At 30.9% G+C, this 22,226-nt stretch overlaps 3 protein-coding genes across 3 annotated transcripts; 1 reads left to right on the top strand and 2 right to left on the bottom strand.

Annotated features, from left to right (window-relative positions):
• Nucleotides 1-463: 463 nt before the first annotated feature.
• Nucleotides 464-1,713, bottom strand: LOC104881716 (uncharacterized). The gene is made up of 5 exons (XM_010662852.3): nucleotides 1,639-1,713; nucleotides 1,449-1,547; nucleotides 1,190-1,321; nucleotides 997-1,100; nucleotides 464-887 (listed from the first exon to the last, which is right to left on the bottom strand). Exons 1-5 carry the CDS (start codon nucleotides 1,705-1,707, stop codon nucleotides 782-784), a joined length of 510 nt encoding a protein of 169 aa, XP_010661154.2. The 5' UTR covers nucleotides 1,708-1,713; the 3' UTR covers nucleotides 464-781.
• LOC132252577 (uncharacterized) lies at nucleotides 1,708-4,030 on the bottom strand. Its single transcript, XM_059743149.1, has 8 exons — nucleotides 3,901-4,030; nucleotides 3,208-3,783; nucleotides 2,961-3,101; nucleotides 2,787-2,867; nucleotides 2,510-2,690; nucleotides 2,300-2,386; nucleotides 1,978-2,173; nucleotides 1,708-1,880 (listed from the first exon to the last, which is right to left on the bottom strand). Exons 1-8 carry the CDS (start codon nucleotides 3,934-3,936, stop codon nucleotides 1,763-1,765), a joined length of 1,416 nt encoding a protein of 471 aa, XP_059599132.1. The 5' UTR covers nucleotides 3,937-4,030; the 3' UTR covers nucleotides 1,708-1,762.
• Nucleotides 4,031-11,372: 7,342 nt separating this feature from the next.
• LOC100247260 (cysteine-rich receptor-like protein kinase 44) lies at nucleotides 11,373-14,860 on the top strand. Its single transcript, XM_010662909.3, has 7 exons — nucleotides 11,373-12,192; nucleotides 12,994-13,110; nucleotides 13,217-13,335; nucleotides 13,407-13,617; nucleotides 13,747-13,984; nucleotides 14,214-14,361; nucleotides 14,461-14,860. Exons 1-7 carry the CDS (start codon nucleotides 11,739-11,741, stop codon nucleotides 14,770-14,772), a joined length of 1,599 nt encoding a protein of 532 aa, XP_010661211.2. The 5' UTR covers nucleotides 11,373-11,738; the 3' UTR covers nucleotides 14,773-14,860.
• Nucleotides 14,861-22,226: the final 7,366 nt, after the last annotated feature.

Raw genomic sequence — 22,226 nt, 5'->3', positions numbered from 1 at the left:
TATCTATTATTTTATAAAACAAATATTTGTTTGTTTCTTTGTTTTTGAATGTATTTTAAAAATAATTTGTATATGTTATGTTTTATTTTTGATTTTTTTTATATTTGTATAATTATTTTTTAAAACAATTATGACAAGAGTAAGTAAAAATTAATTAAAAAATAAATTTTAAAAATACTTTATTTTTTCCTTTTAATTTTTTTCCTATTATCTTAATTTCAGATATATATATTTTCAAGAGAATAAAAATTAGTTTAAAAAATATTAACCAAACTGAGCTTAAATTATTTTTCCTCTACTAAGATAATTAAAAGACCCATCAAAACAAGTGAGTAAGTGAGTGATGGCGTTGATGAATGATGCCTACAGCAATTCAGAGAAATTTTTTGGAGACATTATCAGTTGTTCATAAAACAATAAAGTATATTGTTCACAAATTGAAATAATTGAGGCAAAAATCAGCTACATAAGAATATGCATTTGCATGTAGATAATATTGACAAGAATATTGTCCATCTCATGAGGGCAGTCAGTACACAATGGATCTATTTAAGCTGGATCATATAACAAAACATCTTATGTTCATCCTCTAGTAACTCTATATACAGATTAAAACTGCAGCAGCACATATACCATACAATAATTACTGGCAGTGGGGCTTCTCCACTTGCCATGCAGTGTTATCAGGATAACAGGGAATTTCTTAGCCCTGTATAACCTGCAAGAACGTACTCCATAGTTTCCATTAGTCAACCCAAAAAGGGTTTCACAGATTACATGCCTAAACTGGAATATAATTTAAATATAATACATTTGCAATTGCACGAGAAATTCCACCGTTACTCCATAATTGCATAAACTTCATTACAAATATGCCACAATCCGTTCTGCAAATAGTAATTAAGGAAATTATAAGTCAATTGGGTATCAAATTAGTAAATTTATAACCTGATTTGCTTTCCATAGTTAAAGAGGAATACAAATCTTGCAACTTACGGATTCAATTGTTGGACAACTTCTGGAACAACAAATTCAAATTCTATCATGTCCACTGATGGTCTTCTTTCTTGAATCCCAATGACAGTTGACAAAATGTTCACCTTAACACAATATACAATTATAAATATGGACATCTTTAAAAAATAATGACAACGATTCTCATAAGTAATTGGACTATAACTATATTTACCAGTTTCTCTATGAAGGCATCCATCCGTTTTTTCCTTCCGTCAATTAATGAATCCAATAACTCGATTCTTTTCGCATGAATATTCAAAATTATTAAATACCAATGATTTTTCCTGCATATTGGTATGAACAACTACAAGGAACAAAAAAAAAAAAAAAAAAAAAACAATGATTTTATCAAATTAGTTGTGTTCATGTATTTTCTGCACAATACTTAAAAATATCCAACTACAAAGTACTTTTATTAAACTAAATAAAACCTGTTCATATGTGCACAACCGAGTATTTTTGAAATATTTCCATAAATTGTCACATATGTATTTTGGAGATAAGGAACCCCTCTTCTTTTCCACATCAGACTGTAATAAAAAAATTATAAACCATACATTAGATTAAAACAATCTACGTAAAACAAGAAAACCAATCTATAATTCTTACAACATATCTTACCACAAAGTTTGGAGATAAGAAATGCTTCCTATTTTCTTTATCCATACCATTCAAAATTCGACAATGCATAGTTACAACCTTCATGTAAATTAATGAAAATTAGATATATAATTTTAGAGTAATTTTATCCTAACTTTACATAACTAAATATGAATACCTTATTGTCAACCAATTTGTCGGGTCCCAAGCATTTCAAGTCAAACCTTGTCAAGAAGAAATTGTGCATGGAACATAATATTTGGCTACACATAAATAATTATGATGTTAGAAATTAAAACTAATTATTTCAATTGCCTATCTTAATTGTATTTGTTTATACTAAATTAAGTTCAACCTTACCTTTCATCATGTGTATCGTCCAATGCATATGCCAAAACTTGCTTTGCTACAGATGAAGAAGCTGAAAATTTGATTGACGGTTGTACCACGTATGGTGATTGAAGGGCAGTAGCATGTCGACGTAGCTGATATGAACGTATTGGAGGATGTCCAGTCTCGTAAGGAATAATAGCATTCATCTGAACTTCATCCTCAACTATATGTATAGAAAATAAAGGAAAATAAAATTCATTAATGAAAATAACACGCACAGGAAATACTATCCATTATTATATACTCACTATTATTTTGATATTAAACCATAAAGAAGCAGAAAGTATACTGCTATGCTGCGCTGCTGGCTGTGAGGTTGATGGGCCTACATTATCTTCACCATCAGCAAAATGATCATTCAGTGGCGATCCATAAGCTAATTTCAGAATGCATAATAACCAAAATTAATTTTCCCAAAAAAAAAAAATTATACAACATTTGCAATTAAATTAAAAGTTATACAAAATTATAATGACGAGTGCTATAAAAATCGTACTACCATGTGGTGGTGATGGGAAAGAATCATTGATATCAGGTTGATTATGACTTCTACTTTGATGAGAAGATGATGGGGTTTTATTTGTATTCTGCCACTTTGCTAGTTTATCAATTGCTCCTCTCATTGTTCGCAGCAATTGGTGAATTTGTCTCTCCGCTGCATTATATTCTGCTATAATTTCCTACAAAATGGTACAAAGTGTCAAAGATTTATATTATTATGCATAACATGTTTGGTTTTCTCTTTAAATAAAAGAATAGATGTAGAAGGTTCTCACATCAGTAGTCTCTTCTTCAACTTCATTTACTGGATTACCAAGGTCTTCATGTGCATCTTCCTCCCTTTCATCTTCTTGAACCTACAATAATAAAAAGAAGAATATATAATTTTTATAAATTTAATTTTCAAATATGAAAATAAACGAAAATGTTGAAAGAAAATTGTCTCTTACATCAGCTAGTCCATAATCACCATAATCATGCAATTCGGCATGCACCCTTTTCTTCATCAAGTCATCAGTCCACGCTGCACATATTGGGATGGTACATGGCACCAACATGGTTGGAGTGTAAAATTTATTTACATAAAAAAGCTGAAACACAAATATTCCACACATTAATACGTTATTTAGAAAAGACTTGTTAAAACATAGAAAATGATATGGAAACCTTCAGCATTTAATAAAAAAAGGTATTTACCTGTAAAAAAATAAGGCAACCTGTAAACCATGAGCCTTTACCCAATCGAAAATGTCTAATTCCAGCAACCAGTGTGTCAAGTACAAATTGACCCCAATTAACATTGATGTCAAAGTCTCCAGCCATCAAAGTACACCACAACTCATGACTACCATCCAACTTTGATGTTGGAGCAAGTAATGTAGCACATGAGAAGAAGATAAACAATTTTTTGAACTCGGCCATGTCTTCCATTAAAATCAGCCTCTCTCTAAGATCTGATAGGTTTTCCATCCTATTATTCCTATTGGTAGGTGAAAGTAGGAGCCTCCTACCAATATATGGAATACCTAGAATTTCACCTACATCAGAACAAGTTATTGGAAATTGCCTTTCTTGTCCTATGTCTAACCTACAGTGGGCTATATTGAAATGAGTTATTATCCATCTACATAAGCTATGCGTTATCTCTGTGGAAGAGAGCTGAAGTAATCCACCAAAGCCAATATGTTGAATTATACTCTTCTTTTCATCACTTAGCTCATCAAGTAGATGTCTAAGTTTTTTGCTGGAGCATCGACTATTTATTTTGATCTCCTGTAAAAGTAAATAAATGATAATATAAAATTAAAATTAAAACGGTCAAATTAAACAACAATGTCAAACATTAATATAGTCAAAATAAAAGAATACTAATTAAAATAATGTTCAAACCTGGTTGTATTGTATTGTTTTTTTCCTTTTATCCATGTATTATACTCCACACTGCACTATGGAATTTATATCAAATAATCAATTGTCATAATTAAATGTATAATGAATCAAGTAATGTTGTAATATATTGTACTTCTAGTGCACTTGTATTGTAAATGTAGGGCATTTGTATTGTACCATTATTTATTTTGGTTTAACTACTATTAGTGATCCCAAATACAGTTACATACATGCTACTAAAAACACACAGAGCCATTGAAATTGTCAACATCATTTTCAACAAGAGAATCAACATCATCTCAATTCCACCAATCTATTCAACAAAAGCATATTCCTTGGACCAACTGAAATTGTCAACATCAAATTCCCAATGTTTGATACCTATCACATCTTCAGTTCAAACTAAGCTTTTGAAACCAAGAAACACATGCCCAAACAGCCCATGAAAAAAATCAAAGTAACCGCAGTGAAACCAAAAATTAGTCCTACTCTATTCAGATTGGGTAGATGGTTATAATGCCATTTTCAAGAAAAGCACCAACACCACCTCAAAATTCTCTAATATATTAAATGCAAAAATACAAGTTTCCCAGATATATGGAATACAAACATATTCCTCCAAAGATCAAAGGAAATAAATTAAACTCAGTGACTGATGTTTCAATCCAACATTTTCTAAGCCATTATGCACATGCCCAAAAGTGTTCAAATCAAAACACCCCAGTGGATATTGAGCAAAACCTCACTATTTGATAACTTCAAAAACCAAAATTAATCTCAGCCCAAACATGAAAATGCCATCTCAAAATCCCAGCATAATCGAAAACCTACGCCAAACCCCAAAATTCCAACCATTAAAAAAAACCAAAAATAATTACATAATGATTTCACGTTAAACAATGACACATCAAACCCATCAAATTTGTATTCTATTTTAATTTGATTTTTTCTAAGTTTAAGAAAACACATTCCTCAACAATTTTGAAAAATTAAAGAATAAAGATATACTAAGAAAATGAAATGAAATTAAAATTATAGACTAATAGATTATACAAAGTCATGCTAGAAAAATTAAAATAAAATCTAAAACTAAGCTATTTTAATATTTAATATTTTCTTTGTATTAAATATAATTTCGTGATTGTTGCTCAATGCTTACCCAAAAAAATAATAAAAACCTTTAATAATTGTGGTGGGGGTGCTGACAACAACTTTCCTTTTTCACCAAATTCCTTGTAGAAATAGCAAATGGGTAGAAAATAGAAATAGGCTTTATTTGGAGATTGCCTCTCGCACCTCATCACACGGAACGTGTCAAAGATCACAAGCAACAGTGCCCGATTTCTTTTGCCTCATGGTATTCAGGTAAAATTGTGATACTTGAAAAGGTTAATTTTCGTTGCCATTCTTCTTCGAATGTTTTAATTAAATACAATTGATTCTCAATAATTTGAAAATTTAAGAAATATCTTTCTTATTTTGAATTAAAAAAAAATATTTATTGATATTTCAAATTAATGAAAGTTAGATGTATTTCATCAAAATCTCATAAAAGATCAATAAAATTAACCTTATCAATTAATTGTATGAAAAAAATTTCGATAACCTTTCACCGTTACCATATGATTTTTAATATGAATTGATTATCAAATTTGATATTTGATATAGGTAAAAAAAAATTGAAGGGAAAGTTCATTTCTTTCTCTAATTTTCTCATTTTCTTGCCTAAATCTTTTTTCCACAAGTTCTTCTCAGGGATCTTTTTTTCTTTTCACTATTCATATTCTATTTTAATTTGATTTTTTCTAAGTTTAAGAAAACACATTCCTCAACAATTTTGAAAAATTAAAGAATAAAGATATACTAAGAAAATGAAATGAAATTAAAATTATAGACTAATAGATTATACAAAGTCATGCTAGAAAAATTAAAATAAAATCTAAAACTAAGCTATTTTAATATTAAAATTAATATTTTAATATTTAATATTTGCAAAAACACGAACATTAAAACACCAAAAAATTTACAGAAAACCTCCCAGCAACAGTACGGAATGGGGACCGGAAACCCTAGCGGCCCCAATCCTAATTTTCAGTATCGGAACCCTAACCAGCAACAGTACGTTCAAAGGAATGTAGGGCAGAGTTACCAGCAGTTTCAGCAGCAGAATCAGCAGCAGTGGTTGAGGAGGAATCAGGCAGGGGCTGATTCGGCTGTGGATGAAGTGGAGAAGACTGTGCAGTCGGAGGCTGTCGATTCAAGGTGAAATTTAGTGGAGAAGACTGTGCAGTCGGAGGCCGTCGATTCGAGGTGAAATTTTGTGTGTTTTGGGTTTTATGTGTTTCTATGCTTGTTTCGAGGAATTTAGGGTTTGTTTCGAATTGAGGATTTGGAAAGAAGGGGGGGTGTAAGTTTGGGAAAGAATGGAAGAAATGAAGGGAAAAATCGAGGCAGATCCAAATGGAGCAATCGTTTGACAGTGGCTGGTTCAATGGTCAAATCAAGGGTAAATTAGTCTAATAAAAATATAAGGCCTTCAAAGGAATTAGTAAACTTACCCACCCTTTTCAATCATTTTTTTCCCCAGCCTACCCTTAAGGGTAATTCCCCCATTTATTTTTATCTCATGTTTGATTGAACATAACATATGCATGATAAGTAATAAGATAATTTATCTAATATAATTACCAATCATAACATAGGATATGATATAATATCTATTTTTTTTTTATTCTATTTCATGTTATATCTAATTAATCAAACATTACTTTAAGTAATTTTTTTTAAAAAAAAAAAAGTTAATCAAGTTAATAACTAATCCAAGTGTAATTCAAAAAAAAAAAAAAAACAACCAATTTCTTTTAAAAATCTAAAAAGAATAATAATACATATTAAATTATTAAATGAGAGTTGTCCGAGTATTTGATATCAGGCTAAAAGAACTCAGAGTTTGCGGCCAAAGTAATCTTTGTTGAAAAAAAAAATATCAAACTAATACAACTTTCAAACTATTTGTCAAAGTAGTCTTTTGAATCCACATAAGCAATCCACTACTCTGAAGACCCAATTTTTTCATCCGAAATCATTCAACAAAAACTCTAACTATTATTTTCTCTTTTCTACGGCTCCCACCATCAGCATCTACTAGGTAAGTTTTTTTTTCCCTCATTTTCCTTAGCTTTCTTACTAACTTGTTTATTTTCCTTTTTTAATAAAAAAATTAAAAATCCACTAGTTTATTTTCCTTTTTTGAATGAAAAATTAAAAATCCACTTGTTTATTTTCCTTTTTTTTAATAAAAAATTAAAAATCCACTTGTTTATTTTCCTTTTTTAAATAAAAATAAAAAATTAATTAAAAATCCACTTGTTTATTTTCCTTTTTTTTTAATAAAAAATTAAAAATCCACTTGTTTGTTTTCCTTTTTTAAATAAAAAATAAAAAATTAATCATAATCCACTTGTTTATTTTCCTTTTTTTAATAAAAAAATTAAAAATTAATCGTAATCCACTTGTTTTAAAATCTAGTGGGAACAAAAAGAAATAAAAAATAGAAGAAAATTAAAATAAATAAATAAAAAACCACAAAGGAATATATATATTTCACTTATTATTATTATTATTATTATGAAAACTAAAAAATATCAAATTGTGTATAGTTATTAATTGTTTTCAAACACAAGTTTTTGATAGATAAAATATATTTTTAATAAATATTTAAATTTTTAATAAATATTTGAAAAACAAGAAAACATGTCCAAAATCTTCCCATATGTATTTTTATTCTAAAAAAATATTACAAATAGAATCAAATTCCCATATGTATTTTTATTCTAAAAAAAATTCCCAAATTAAAAAAAAAAAAAAAAAAAACAATTCCTCAAGGGAAATATCCGGAGAAGATGCCTCCCCTATCCGGATGTGAGATATCCGGAGAAGATGCCTCCCCCATCCGGATGTGAATATCTCACATCCGGATGGGGGAGGCATCTTCTCTGGATATTTCCCTTCAGGAATTGTTTTTTTTTTTTTTTTTTTTTTTTTTTTTTTTTTTTTTTTTTATAAATTTGGGATTTTTAAAAAAAAATATATATTTTTTCCATGGGAACTCGTCTCTTCAAGAGACGAGTTCCCTTGAGGAATTTTTTTTATTTTATTTTTGTAAAAAAAAAAAAAAATTTCATGGGAACTCGTCTCTTGAAGATGATTTCCCTTTTGAAATTTTTTTAAACCCTCTCTCCTCTCTCCTATCTCCTCTCTCCTAGGTGGAAAAAACTACCATATATTTGTAATAATTTCTTCTACTACAATAATTTAAGCATAACTTTTTAAAATTACCGTATTATTGAGAAAAGTCCGTTTTAAAACCACAGTCACCAACGGTGGTTTTTTACACTTAAAATCCATGTGGATGCTTACGTGGATAAAGAAGACTACTTTGACAAATATTTTGAAATGGATACTATTCTTATCATTTTTTTATAAATAAATTATTTTGGTCTTAAACTCACGAGTTCCAATGAAAAAAAAATATATTTTTTTTAAAAAAAATCCCCAAATTAAAAAAAAAAAAAAAACAATTCCTCAAGGGAAATATCGGAAAATAAAGAAATGGTTAATCTATTCAAGATAATTACGTATTTACAAAATACCGTCTCAATTCATCCTATTTCATCATATCCGGGATGTGATATGGTCACATCCGGATGGGGGAGGCATCTTCTCCGGATATTTCCTTTCAGGAATTGTTTTTTTTTTTTTTTTTTTTAATTTGGGAATTTTTTTTAGAATAAAAATACATATGGGAATTTTATTCTATTTGTAATATTTTTTTTAGAATAAAAATACATATGGTAAGATTTTGGACATGTTTTATTGTTTTTCAAATATTTATTAAAAATTTAAATATTTATTAAAAATATATTTTATTTATAATATTTTATCTATCAAAAACTTGTGTTTGAAAACAATTAATAACTATACACAATTTGATATTTTTTAGTTTTCATAATAATAATAATAATAAGTGAAATATATATATATATTCCTTTGTGGTTTTTTTTTTTTATTTTAATTTTCTTTTTTTTTTCTTTTTTTTTGTTCACACTAGATTTTAAAACAAGTGGATTATGATTAATTTTTAATTTTTTATTAAAAAAAGGAAAATAAACAAGTGGATTATGATTAATTTTTTATTTTTTATTTAAAAAAGGAAAACAAACAAGTGGATTTTTAATTTTTTATTAAAAAAAGGAAAATAAACAAGTGGATTTTTAATTAATTTTTTATTTTTTATTTAAAAAAGAAAACAAACAAGTGGATTTTTAATTAATTTTTTATCTTTATTTAAAAAAGGAAAACAAATAAGTGGATTTTTAATTTTTTATTCAAAAAAGGAAAATAAACAAGTGGATTTTTAATTTTTTATTCAAAAAAGGAAAATAAACTAGTGGACTTTTAATTTTTTTTATTAAAAAAGGAAAATAAACAAGTTAGTAAGAAAGCTAAGGAAAATGAGGGAAAAAAAAACTTACTTAGTAGATGCTGCTGGTGGGAGCTGTTGATGGTGGGAGCCGTAGATGGTGGGATTTGCAGACAATGAGGAGAGACGGTGGAAGCCGCAGAGAAGATAAAATAATAGTTAGCGTTTTTGTTGAATGATTTCGGATGAAAAAATTGGATCTTCAGAGTAGTGGATTGCTGATGTGGATTGCTGATGTGGATTCAAAAGACTATTTTGACAAATAATTTGAAAGTTGTATTAGTTTTTTTTTTTTTTTTTTCAGCAAAGATTACTTTGGCCGCAAACTCAAGAACTCAAGTATTAAAAATGATGGCGTAAGTCCGTACACGCGTCAAATTGAGTTACACTAACCTCTCTTATTTCAACCCTATCTCCAACCCATCTCATGAGTCATGACAATTGACAAGACACTTATAATATGAATCACTAAATCATGTTAAGCTGGATTACAACGGTTGACTTTCTTGCCTCTCTTCTTACTACAACAAAATAAAATATCACCACGAATTGTCTCCCTGCTTCTGAGAGTCGCACCAGCCAAGGATTTTCGATTTGATGGATATGTCGAAAATATATTAATAAATATTTTAATATAAAATATCAATTAACCTAAAATTAATCAAAATTTATAAAAATATAAAATAAAACTCTTATAAATAAAATTAAAAGCATAATAAATATTTTAAAATTATTTTATTAAAGAAATTAATATATATTAATTATTAAATTATATAAAATCTTATTCAATAATAATATTGTGATATTTAATTATAATATATTTAATTTTAAAATATATTTCATATTAAAATTATGATATATTTAATTAATATATTAATGATATTAAAAACTTTTTACTACTTAATTAAATGAAAAAAAATTATTTACATATAAAATAATTATAATTAATTCGTTGTTTAAAGCATTATTTTAATCTTTTGTGTATATAAAAACTTTTAATATATATATATTGATGCATGATAATTAACAAAGGCAATCAGCAGCAAAACAACTCATTTTGAGCAACACAACAACTTATTTTATTGAGCTTTGACTTGATCAACATGGAACTTTGACCCATGTTGACCGTTGATATTTGGGTTGAAAATATCATATCCATATGTACGGATACACCTTAATATTTTGTGTATATAAAAACTTTTAATATATATATATTTATTGATGCATGATAATTAACAAAGGGCAACTAGCAGTAAAACAATTCATTTTGAACAACACAATAACTTATTTTATTGAGCTTTGACTCGGTCAACACAAAGCTTCGACCCATGTTGACCGTTGATATTTCGGTTGAAAATATCGTATCCATATGTATTGATACAGCGATATTTCGACGATATATCACAAAAAAATTGGCATATTTTAATAAGTGATACCAAGATATCTCATGTCCTATCATAATAAATGCTTAACTAGCATGGCACCTAGATATGTCATGCTGGTTTGAGCCAGCACCAAGTTTTGTGAACCCCAATTAGACTTGTACGTCTTGGTTGCGGGCTTCTCAAGTACATATGAGAATTTATAATCATGAGGGTTTTGATTTCAACAAGGTATATTTTATTAAGTAAAGAAAGAAGGGCACCTTCCTTGAGCTTTCAATCCCAATTCGCAGATTTTACACCAATTCAATGCACCAAATTTAGAGTCAGACTTGACAGCCTTTCAAAGACGCGGAGGCATTGGTTGTGGGTCAAATTTATTATAGTTTAGAATATTCCTGACCCTAAAATATGTGAGAGCCTTTTGACTGACAACACAACCCTAGTAGCTTTCTTTGAAACTTTCCACGAGACCGTGTGTCTTCGGAAAAAGATTCAACTGTACTAAGACCTTCACCTACCAAACCAGGGTTTACGTGGAAAACTGGGGCCATTCTCATCAGAAACAAACTATAAATTGCCTTTGAAATCATGCCATGGCATAAATGGGCCGGTTTTGTAATATCCTCTTCTTCCTTTGTGCCATCACCATTCACCTTTCACTCGGTACTGCTCAAGTGCTATTCACTTTCAAAAAACATGCGTGTGTAGCTTCGGGTAATTACAGCGCCAACAGCACATACTCCACTAGCCTTAACATCGTCCTCTCTTCTCTGTCTGCTAATGCTAGCCGCCCCGACCGGTTTTACAACACCACTGCCGGCCTGAGTCCTGATGACAGGGTTTATGGCATCTTCCTATGCAGAGGGGACACCAAACCCCAGCTATGCCAAGATTGTGTCAAGGCTGCCAGTGAGGACCTAGTAAATCGGTGCCCAAACCAGAAAGAGGCAATCATATGGTTTGATGTGTGCATGGTGCGGTACGCCAACCGTGCCATATTCTCCTACATGGAACAAAGGCCTAGAGGGTCTGCACAGAGTCCAACTGCTACCCGCTCAGACTCGGGTGAGTTTAATAGGATTTTGGGAGATTTGATGGACAGGCTGGTGACAAGAGCCGTCTCAGGATCTCCTCAGGACATGTTTGCTATTGAAGAAGTGAAAGTAACAGATTTCAGGAACTTGTATGGATTGGTGCAGTGCACTCCAGATATATCTCAACATTTCTGTAATGTTTGCTTGAGAAATGCATTAGGTGATATTCCAACGTGCTGTGGCGGAAGGGAGGGTGGAAGAGTTCTTGCACCGAGTTGCACTATAAGATATGAATCAGGCCCCTTTTTCGAAACCAATGGAACAACAGTGCCATCGTCTCCTGCTGCGACTTCATCTTCGCAGCCACCAACCAACCCAACCATCCCTCCTGGTAATTAATTTTTCTTCTCTCTTATTATCTTTTTTTATCATTATATAGAAATGTAGAAGAAAAAAAAATACATTATTAAATTAAAAATGTATTTTTTTAAAAAAAAATCTTAGAAAATCTTTTAAATATTTTAATATTTTCCCCATTTTTTAATATATTGATATAATTTAATAAAGTATGAGATTTATTTTTTTATTTGAAATCTAAATAATTAATTATTTAATGCAATATAATCAATGTTCTTTAAAGTTGTTGCAATAAATAATTAATAGAAAAACAAACGTAAAAGAAAAGTTTAGTATGCCAGATTTGACTCCTTGTGGGTGACCATAGTAAATAATCAAATATGCTCTATCAAGGATGAGGTGGAATAAGCTTTAAAAAAACCTCCGTCCATTGTCCTTTTCTGGAATACTCTTTCCTCTCTACATTTCATTCTCAAAGCCAAGGCTATATATTAACAAACTTAATGTTGTATATTCTTTTAAAATTCAAAAAATTAATAAAAATTCTTTTAAAAAATTAAAGTTGGTTGATGACTTTACTTGCTTACAATAGTTATAGATTGACCCTCATATGGCATAAACAAGACATGAATTTTATGATATCAACACTCTTGTTTTAAAGTTTCCTTTAGGAATACATATGTGCCCAAGTTTTTGCTGCCTGCACTATACAATATCTTAAACTCCATCCACTATTTGATCAGGAATTTAGAATAAAAGCAGCAAGGAGGGACTGCTATTAATGCATCGTAGTAAGTAAATTTTAATCAACAAAACAATTGTGAAATTCGTGCAGAAAAGAGGAGTAAGATATCCAGAATTGTCCTGACTACGGCTGTTCCTACAGTAATAGTTGTGCTTATCATTCTCATATGGTTCATTGTGAGGTGGAATTGCAAAGAGAAAGTTGAAAGTAAGTTCATAAAACTTCTCATTTCTCTAGTTAATATTCTAAATGATATTAAAGCTTACATAATGTACAGCCAAAACTCTCATTGATATAGTTCCTTTTTGTGAAGATGATGAAATTATAAGTGTGGAATCCTTACAATTCAACTTTAGTACTATTAAAGTTGCAACAAACAATTTTTCAAATGGTAATACGCTTGGAAGGGGTGGATTCGGTGATGTTTACAAGGTAAAATATATTTGCAAACTCATAGATTAGCTTATCACTTTCAATCTTGACTTAATCTTATGTATATTTAGGGAGTACTTTCAAATGGACAAGAAATAGCGGTGAAGAGGCTATCAAAGAAAACTGATCAAGGTGAACCAGAGTTTAAAAATGAAGTTCTACTATTGGCCAAACTTCAACATAGGAATTTGATTAGACTCCTAGGTTTTTGCCTAGAAGGAGAGGAGAGACTTCTCATTTATGAGTTCCTGCTCAATTCAAGCCTTGATCACTTCATCTTTGGTAAGAATCCATTTTTTTTTTCTTTTATTGAAACTATTTCTAATTCGAAGCTTCTATTCACTTATAAATAGTAGAGTAAACAGTGCTCATTTGAGCTCTACGTTATTGTATGTACATATGGACATCAAGATCCTGCTAATAGGGTATGTTTGGACTGGGAGAGGCGTCATAGAATCATAAAAGGCATTGCACGTGGACTTCTATACTTGCATGAAGATTCTCGTCTTCGAATAGTCCATTGTGATCTCAAAGCTAGCAACATCCTTCTAGATGAAGATATGAATCCTAAAATTTCAGATTTTGGTATGGCAAGGTTGTTTTCAATGGATGAAACTCATGCTAATGCGAGTCGAATTGCAGGAACCTAGTAAGTAAATCATTCCAAAGCTATTGAATATTAAATATTTTGATGTTCTTGTTATTGATGTTAAAGAAAATGATTTGTCTTAAGAAATAGGACAGTTCTTGCATGCATAATAGAGAGACATCTTTTCTATGTAAAAGAACATATATTGAGTACTTTGAAAATAACTTTACCTTCAAGAGCTCTTTTGGCAATGGATTTGAATTAAGGTCTAATTCATCATGTTATGCAGTGGATATATGGCTCCAGAATATGCACATCAAGGCCACTTCTCTACTAAGTCGGATGTATATAGTTTTGGCGTATTAATTCTAGAAATTGTAAGTGGCCAAAAGATTTGTTTTGATAATGGAGAGGAGTTAGAGCACCTTGTAACCTATGTAAGTATGCACATGGACAGAATACATTTCTTCATCGCCTGAAAAAGGAAATTACAATCCAGAGTACTAACCAATATTCTAATATATAAATTCTTGCAGGCTTGGAGACATTGGAATGAAGGGAGGGTTGTAGATATTGTCGATCCAATTTTGGGGACTAATTTAAGAAATGAAATAATAAGATGCCTTCACATTGGGTTGCTATGTGTACAAGAAAGTGTAGCTAATAGGCCAACAATGGCATTGATTGTTTCCATGCTCAACAGCTATTATCTCCCTCTTCCCAGTCCCTCACGACCTGGATTTTTATTGCAAAGTAGCACACAGATAGCGGGGCATAGTTCTCAAATGAGAATCTCAACCCAATTTACGGTGAATGAAGTTTCAATTACTGATTTATATCCTCGATAAATTCCAATTTGTGTAAGATCATTAGATATATTGTAACTAGTCATCATATATATTGCAATTAATTGTAGATATGTCCTTTTGTATTATTTATTTGATATTGATCTTTTACAAACATCTTAGCATGGAAAGGTCAACACAATTCAAAGTTCTCTTCATAAAGGTATTGTCATGCCCCAAGACCCACTCCAAGGGCCTGATAGTCATTTCACACCTCAAACCCGAAGGATTAAAGTGTAAACATGACCCAAACAATTATCTTGTAACTGAAAGTTACCAATTACCAAATACTTGTTCAGAGTAGTGGAACAAAATTCTAAAATCTTCAAAACTTAACTTTAAAACTAAGCATCCAACAACCAAAATCCATTATCCAAATAGATTGCAAACTCAAACAATTCAAGTGCTAACAAAAATTTTCATAATCTCCAAAACTCAACTTCAAATTATCATAAAAAAAATTTAAAAGTTCAATATCTAAATAGCTTCCAAAAACCAAATAATCCAAATGAACATAAACTTATAAGCTAACAATGTCCAAAAATAACATCCTAAGCAAAATCCTAATGATGACCATTTCCCGACCTAGCCATCACTCCTCACCCGAACTAAGGGTACCTGAAAAGTAATCAACAAATAGGAATAAGCTCAAGGCCCAATAAGGAACATTAATACAATTTCATGTTCACTTGCAAAATAGGAGATATTATAACTAATTATTTTCATAAACCTTTGAGTCAGTTTTGCCAATACATTCAAAACTTTTAACTATACACTTTCATTTCTAATTCAAACAATTTCATATCAAATTCAGTCAAAACATTCAAATCATTTATTTACTCTGGTTATCAAACATCAAATAGTGCCCTGTTAGGTGGGACTTTTCAAATAGGTAGCTAGCCTCAAATTGTTCCTTTAAGGTGGACAGATCCAAACACTACTAGTATTAGTAACCTCTAACTAAACCCCTAGAGGCTGGGGTCCAAATCAATTACATTCCCCACCAAGAAATGTAAAGGTCAACTATTATATTTCGTTGACAAGGGCCAAACAAACCAAAGTCAAACACTTATTTCAATTATTCAAATTTGCAAAGCATAATCTCTCCACATTTCTTTGTTGTAAACAAAATGTAAGGTTCTAACATACTTTTCATGCAAAACATGTTTGATCCATCCATAAAATGAATAATAACTCAAAACGTTTCCAAATGATGTATATAAAAATTTGTTTTTTTTTTTTAAAAAAAAACAACTACATTAATTTCCCTTACCTCAAAAAAAGTCCTCAAAAACTTAGAAGAAAAATAATTCTGGAAAATATACTCTTCACCTAACAAAGTATAAGAGAAATAACCATTACTATTTATTAAAAATTATAGGTTTGACAATCCTAAAATTTTAGGTATTCAAATTAATGTTTTTAATTATGAAAGATAATTTAATCTATTCCTATTTTAGAAAAATTAATAAATTTCTAATTCATATAAAACTTAAATTTTATTTTCAATTTATTTCTTAGGACACAACATAATTTAATTAAACTACAATTTATTCTACTAATTAAATTTTATGCTACTTATTAACTTACACTCATCATTAGTATAATAATATTGATAACATTTATTCTCTCACTTTCAGTTTTTTTTTTTTTTTTCCCCACTAAACATAAACTGTATCCCCAATAGTTTTCCATTATTGCTAACATAATAATATATATAACCACCAAACACTATCCGTACACATCTTCCTTTATTATTAATATTACTATACTTTTTTTTTTCTTTTCACCATTCTTCATCTTCCACAAGCACGCATTCTTTTTTTTTTCTTTTTTTTTTTTATAAAAAGAACTTCATTTTCTAATCCCTTAAGCCACATATAACAATATATTTATTTATTTATTTTTAAAAAAATTCATTACTTAGATCTATTCATCTAAGAATTTTGAATTTCCCTATTTTCATCAATAGAACAATGTATATTCCTAATTTCAATATTTTGACCTAAAAGTTTTAAATATGTTAACCCTAGCCTAAATCGAAATCTTCTAAAGAATCATTTTTTTTTTCAAAAACTTAAAATTTCCCAATTTCTAACAATAAAACCACCAATAATCCTAAATTTCCAATATTTTGATATTAAAACAAATTAAAAAAAAAAACTAACCCTAATCTAAATTAATTTTTTTTTCAAAGAATAACTAGTGTGTTCAGAACTAACTAACAAATATAATATATTAATTTAGGGTTAGAATCTTACCTGGAAAAACTTAAACTTCAACTCTTAATCTCTAACCTTTGAGCCATACGATCTCCAATTCTCTACTTTTAGGTCATAGGGTTTTCTAAATGAAGAAGACAAGAGGAAAAATCCAATTTATACCTAGGACTTTTAATTATAAAAGGACTCTTTCACCCTGAATGAATTTAATTAATTACTTAATTACTTTATAAATTACTATTTTGCCCCTAGTTTAAATTTTGGGGTGTTACCTCCTCCACTCCTTAAAAAAAGTTTAGTCCTCTAAACTTGACATACCTAGGTCTTGAAAAAGATGTAGGTGCTTTTCTCTCATCTCCTCTTCCAATTCCCAAGTGGCTTCTCGAATATTGTGATTGCTCCATTGGATTTTTACTAACTTGACAACAACATGACGTAGTACCTTGTCCATCACATCCACAATATGAATGGGCACCTCTTCATAGGTCAAGTCCTCAGAAATTTGAATAGGCTCCAACTCCACAACATGAAAGGGATCATAAATATATTTCCTCAAAGTCGAAACATGGAATATATTATGAATCTTAGATAGAGTTGGGGGTAAGGCCACTTTATAAGCCAAAGGGCCTACTCTTTCTAATACCTCAAATGGTCCCATAAAACGAGGATTGAGTTTCCCTTTTCTTCTAAATCTCATTATAGACTTCATAGGTGAAACTTTCAAGAAAACATGATCACCCACCTCAAACTCCAAATCTCCTTTGCGATTATCAACATAACTCTTTTGTCTACTTTGTGCTGCTTTCAATCTTTCTTTAATTAAAAAAACCTTTTCAACAGTCAACTGCACAAGTTCAGGCCCCAAAAGTTTCTTTTCTCTAACATCATCCCAACAAACAAGAGATCGACATCTCCTACGATATAACGCCTCAAAAGGTATCATCCTAATGCTAGCTTGAAAGCTATTATTATAGGCAAACTCCACGAAGGGCAAATAATCATCCCAATTACCTTTTAGGTCCAAGGCATAAGTTCTAAACAAATCTTCCAAGACTTGAATTACCCTCTCTGATAGACCATCAATTTGCGGATGAAAAGCAGTACTAAAACTCAACTTAGTACCTAATGCTTTCTGTAAACTATGCCAAAATCTAGAAGTGAAATGAGGATCTCTGTCAGATGCTATAGAAATAGGTACACTATGCATTCTCACAATCTCCTTAATATTAAGAGAAGCTAAGCGATCCATAGAAAAATTGACTTTCATAGGCAGAAAATGAGCAGACTTTGTTAATCGATCCACAATTACCAAAATAAGATTATTACCCCTTAAGGTTCTTGGAAACCCTGTCACAAAGTCCATGGTAATATGTTCCCATTTCCATTCAGGAATAAAAAGTGGTTGTAATGATCCTACTGGTCGTTGATGCTCAGCTTTCACCTGTTGGCGCACCAAATATTGAGCCACAAATCTTGCAATATCCCTCTTCATACCTAGCCACCAATAATTTTGCTTCAAATCTCTATACATCTTCGTCCCTCCTAGGTGGATTCCAAACTTAGAACAATGAGCTTCCTCTAATAGCTCTCTCCTTAAATCTCCATCATTTAGGACACAAAGTCTAGTCCCAAATCTCAAAATCCCATCCCATCATCTAATAAGACAAAGTCAGACTTACTACCCTTTTTAACTTCCTTCATAAGCTGCACTAATTGCATATCATTCTTTTTTAGGGTCTTAATTCTCCCAACCAAGTTTGGTTGCACTCTAAAGTTCGCTGCAAGAGCTCCCGAGTTCAAAACTCTTATATGGACTTGTAAACTCCTCAAATATTCCAATAACTGCCTCTGAAAACCTCTAATAGTTGCTAAGGAACCAACAGATTTCCTGCTCAACGCACCAACCACAACATTCGCCTTTCCTGGGTGATATTGAATAATGCAATCATAGTCTTTAAGTAGTTCAATCCACCTCTTCTGTCTCATGTTCAATTCCTTTTGGGAAAATAAATACTTCAAATTCTTATGATATGTGAATCTCTCACAAGTTTCACCAAAAAGAAAACGTCTCCAGATCTTAAGAGCAAAAACCACTTCAGCTAGCTTCAAATCATGAGTAGAATAATTTCGTTCATAAGGCTTCAACTATTTGGAAGCATAAACTACAACTTTCCCATTTTGCATAAGAACACAACCCAAACCCTGACGAGAAGCATCACTATACACCATAAACCCTCCTGAGCCTGAAGGGATAGTCAAAATAGGAGTTGTCACTAATATGTTCTTTAACTCTTGGAAACTATGTTTACAATCATTAGACCACTCAAACTTAACCCCTTTCTGAGTCAACCTGGTCAGAGGTAGGACGATCTTAGAGAACCTCTCAATAAACTGCCTATAATAACCAGTTAGTCCTAAGAAACTTCGAATCTCGGTCACAGTATTAGGCCTCCTCCAATTTGACACAACATCTACCTTTCTAGGGTCAACAGAGATGCCATCCTTGGTCACCATATGCCCAAGGAAAGAGACTTTGTCTAACTAGAACTCACACTTCTTTAGTTTAGCATACAATTGCTTATCTTTGAGAGTCTGTAATACAATACTCAAATGGCTCTCATGCTCCTCCCTACTCTTTGAGTACACCAAAATATCATCTATAAAAACCACCATAAACTGATATAGATAGGGCTTGAATACCCTATTCATTAAGTCTATAAAAGCAGCAGATGCATTAGTCAAACCAAAAAACATAACCAAAAACTCATAATGCCCATATCTAGTTCGGAAAGCAATCTTGGGTACATCTTTACTTCTAACCCTTAACTGATGATAACCAGACCAAAGATCAATCTTAGAGAACACACATGCACCCTGACGTTGATCAAACAAATCATAAATCCGAGGAGGGCATACTTGTTCCTCACCATTACTTTATTCAACTCTCTATAATTAATGCAGAGTCTCATAGATCCATCTGTATTCTTTACAAATAAAACAGGTGCTCCCCAAGGTGAAACACTAAGCCTAATGAAGCCCTTATATAACAACTCTTGAAGTTGAATCTTTAACTCTTTAAGCTCCATAGGTGCCATCCTATAAGGGGCCTTAGAGATAGGAGCCAACCCTAGTGCCAAATCAATGGTGAACTCCACCTACCTCTCTGGTGGCAAGCTAGGTAGGTCATCTGGAAAGACATCAGGATAGTTCCATACAATGGGTATGCTTTCCAACTTTAAATCATTTTCCTCATTCACAACATAAGCCAAAAAGCCTTGACAACCTTTCCTAAGCAAAGAACTTGCTTGCAAGGCTAAGATCATATGCAATGGTTTATCCACATGCTTCCCCCCAAAACTAAAATCAGGCTGACCAGGAATGCTAAACGTCACTCTTTTCCTAAAACAATCAACAGATGCATGGTATGACGCTAACCAATCTATCCCCAAAATCACATCAAAATCCTGGAGGTTAAGAAGTACTAAGTCAACTGTCATCTCTCTATACCCAATCATCACATAATAATCTCTAAGTATTTTATTAACCACAAAAAAATCTCTCAAAGGAGTAGCAACAAATAAATCAAAGTCCATGTTATCAATCAACATACCCAACAAACAAGCAAAAGATATAACTAAATTAGTCACTAAGAAGCCAATAAGCATATCAGAATTGTAAGGAATAAAAAGAATCAGACTAGATGAAGTTGAAACTTAAACTAATGCGTCACTCATCTATTCCCAAAGGTAAACTAAGCAAGTTCCCATCAAGATCACAACCTAGTGCTTTGCTACCACTCTATCACGCCCCAAGACCCACTCCAAGGGCGTGACGGTCATTTCACACCTCAAACCTAAAGGCTTAAAGTGTAACCAAACCCAAACAATTATCTTGTAATTGGAAGTCACCAATTACCAAATACCTGTTCAGAGTAGTGGAACAAAATTCTATTCAAAACTTAACTTTAAAACTAAGCATCCAACAACCAAAATCCATTATCCAAATAGATTGCAAACTCAAACAATTCAAGTGCTAACAAAAATTTTCATAATCTCCAAAACTCAACTTCAAACTATCATAAAAAAAAAAAAAATTAAAAGTTCAATATCTAAATAGCTTCCAAAAACCAAATAATCCAAATAAACATAAACTTATAAGCTAACAATGTCCAAAAATAACATCCTAAGCAAAATCCTAATGATGACCATTCTCTAACCTAGCCATCACTCCTCACCCGAACTAAGGGTACCTGAAAAGTAATCAACAAATAGGAATGAGCTCAAAGCCCAATAAAGAACATTAATACAATTTCATGGATCAAATATTTCATGTTCACTTGCAAAATAGGAGATATTATAACTAATTATTTTCATAAACCTTTGAGTCAGTTTTGCCAATACATTCAAAACTTTTAACTGTACACTTTCATTTCTGATTCAAACAATTTCATATCAAATTCAGTCAAAACATTCAAATCATTTATTTACTCTAGTTATCAAACATCAAATGGTGCCCAGTTAGGTGGGACTTCTCAAATAGGTGGCTAGCCTCAAATTGTTCCTTTCAGGTGGACAAAACCAAACACTACTAGTACTAGTAACCTCTAACCAAACCCCTACAGGTTGGGATCCAAAGCAATTACATTCTCTACCAAGAAATGTAAATGTCAACTATTATATCCCGTTTACAAGGACCAAAAAGTCAAAAGTTAACTATTATATTTCGTTGACAAGGGCCAAACAAACCAGAGTCAAACACTTATTTCAATTATTCAAATTTGCAAAACATAATATCTTCAAATTTCTCTATTGTAAACAAAATGTAAGGTTCTAACATACTTTTCATGCAAAACATGTTTGATCCATCCATAAAATGAATAATAACTAAAAACGTTTCCAAATGCTGTATATAAAAATTTGTCTCTAAAAAAAAATGCATTAATTTCCCTTACCTCAAAAGAAGTCCTCAAAAACTTAGAAGAAAAATAATTTTGGAAAATCTACTCTTCACCTAACAAAGTATAAGAGAAATAACCATTACTATTTATATAAAATTATAGGTTTGACAATCCTAAAATTTTAGGTATTCAAATTAATGTTTTTAATTATGAAAGATAATTTAATCCATTCCTATTTTAGAAAAATTAATAAATTTCTAATTCATTTAAAACTTAAATTTTATTTTCAATTTATTTCTTAGGACACGACATAATTTAATTAAACTACAATTTGTTCT

Source organism: Vitis vinifera, chromosome 15, assembly GCF_030704535.1.
Source record: "Vitis vinifera cultivar Pinot Noir 40024 chromosome 15, ASM3070453v1".
NCBI classification, from domain to species: Eukaryota; Viridiplantae; Streptophyta; class Magnoliopsida; order Vitales; family Vitaceae; genus Vitis; species Vitis vinifera.
This window is presented reverse-complemented; position numbering and strand designations above follow the sequence as displayed.

Bases quoted from the DNA above. Each gene is read 5' to 3' on its own strand.
- LOC104881716 (XM_010662852.3), bottom strand. From the start codon at position 1,707: ATGCATTGTCGAATTTTGAATGGTATGGATAAAGAAAATAGGAAGCAT. The intron at 1,548-1,638 runs GTAAGATATGTT...TTTTTATTACAG, and splicing joins TCTTATCTCCAAACTTTGTG to TCTGATGTGGAAAAGAAGAG. The intron at 888-996 runs GTAAGTTGCAAG...TACTATTTGCAG, and splicing joins GTTGTCCAACAATTGAATCC to AACGGATTGTGGCATATTTG.
- LOC100247260 (XM_010662909.3), top strand. From the start codon at position 11,739: ATGGTGCGGTACGCCAACCGTGCCATATTCTCCTACATGGAACAAAGG. The intron at 13,618-13,746 runs GTAAGAATCCAT...ATGGACATCAAG, and splicing joins CCTTGATCACTTCATCTTTG to ATCCTGCTAATAGGGTATGT. The intron at 13,985-14,213 runs GTAAGTAAATCA...CATGTTATGCAG, and splicing joins AGTCGAATTGCAGGAACCTA to TGGATATATGGCTCCAGAAT.
- LOC132252577 (XM_059743149.1), bottom strand. From the start codon at position 3,936: ATGGATAAAAGGAAAAAAACAATACAATACAACCAG. The intron at 2,691-2,786 runs GTGAGAACCTTC...ACCATTTTGTAG, and splicing joins TTGAAGAAGAGACTACTGAT to GAAATTATAGCAGAATATAA. The intron at 2,174-2,299 runs GTATACTTTCTG...CTATACATATAG, and splicing joins GCCAGCAGCGCAGCATAGCA to TTGAGGATGAAGTTCAGATG.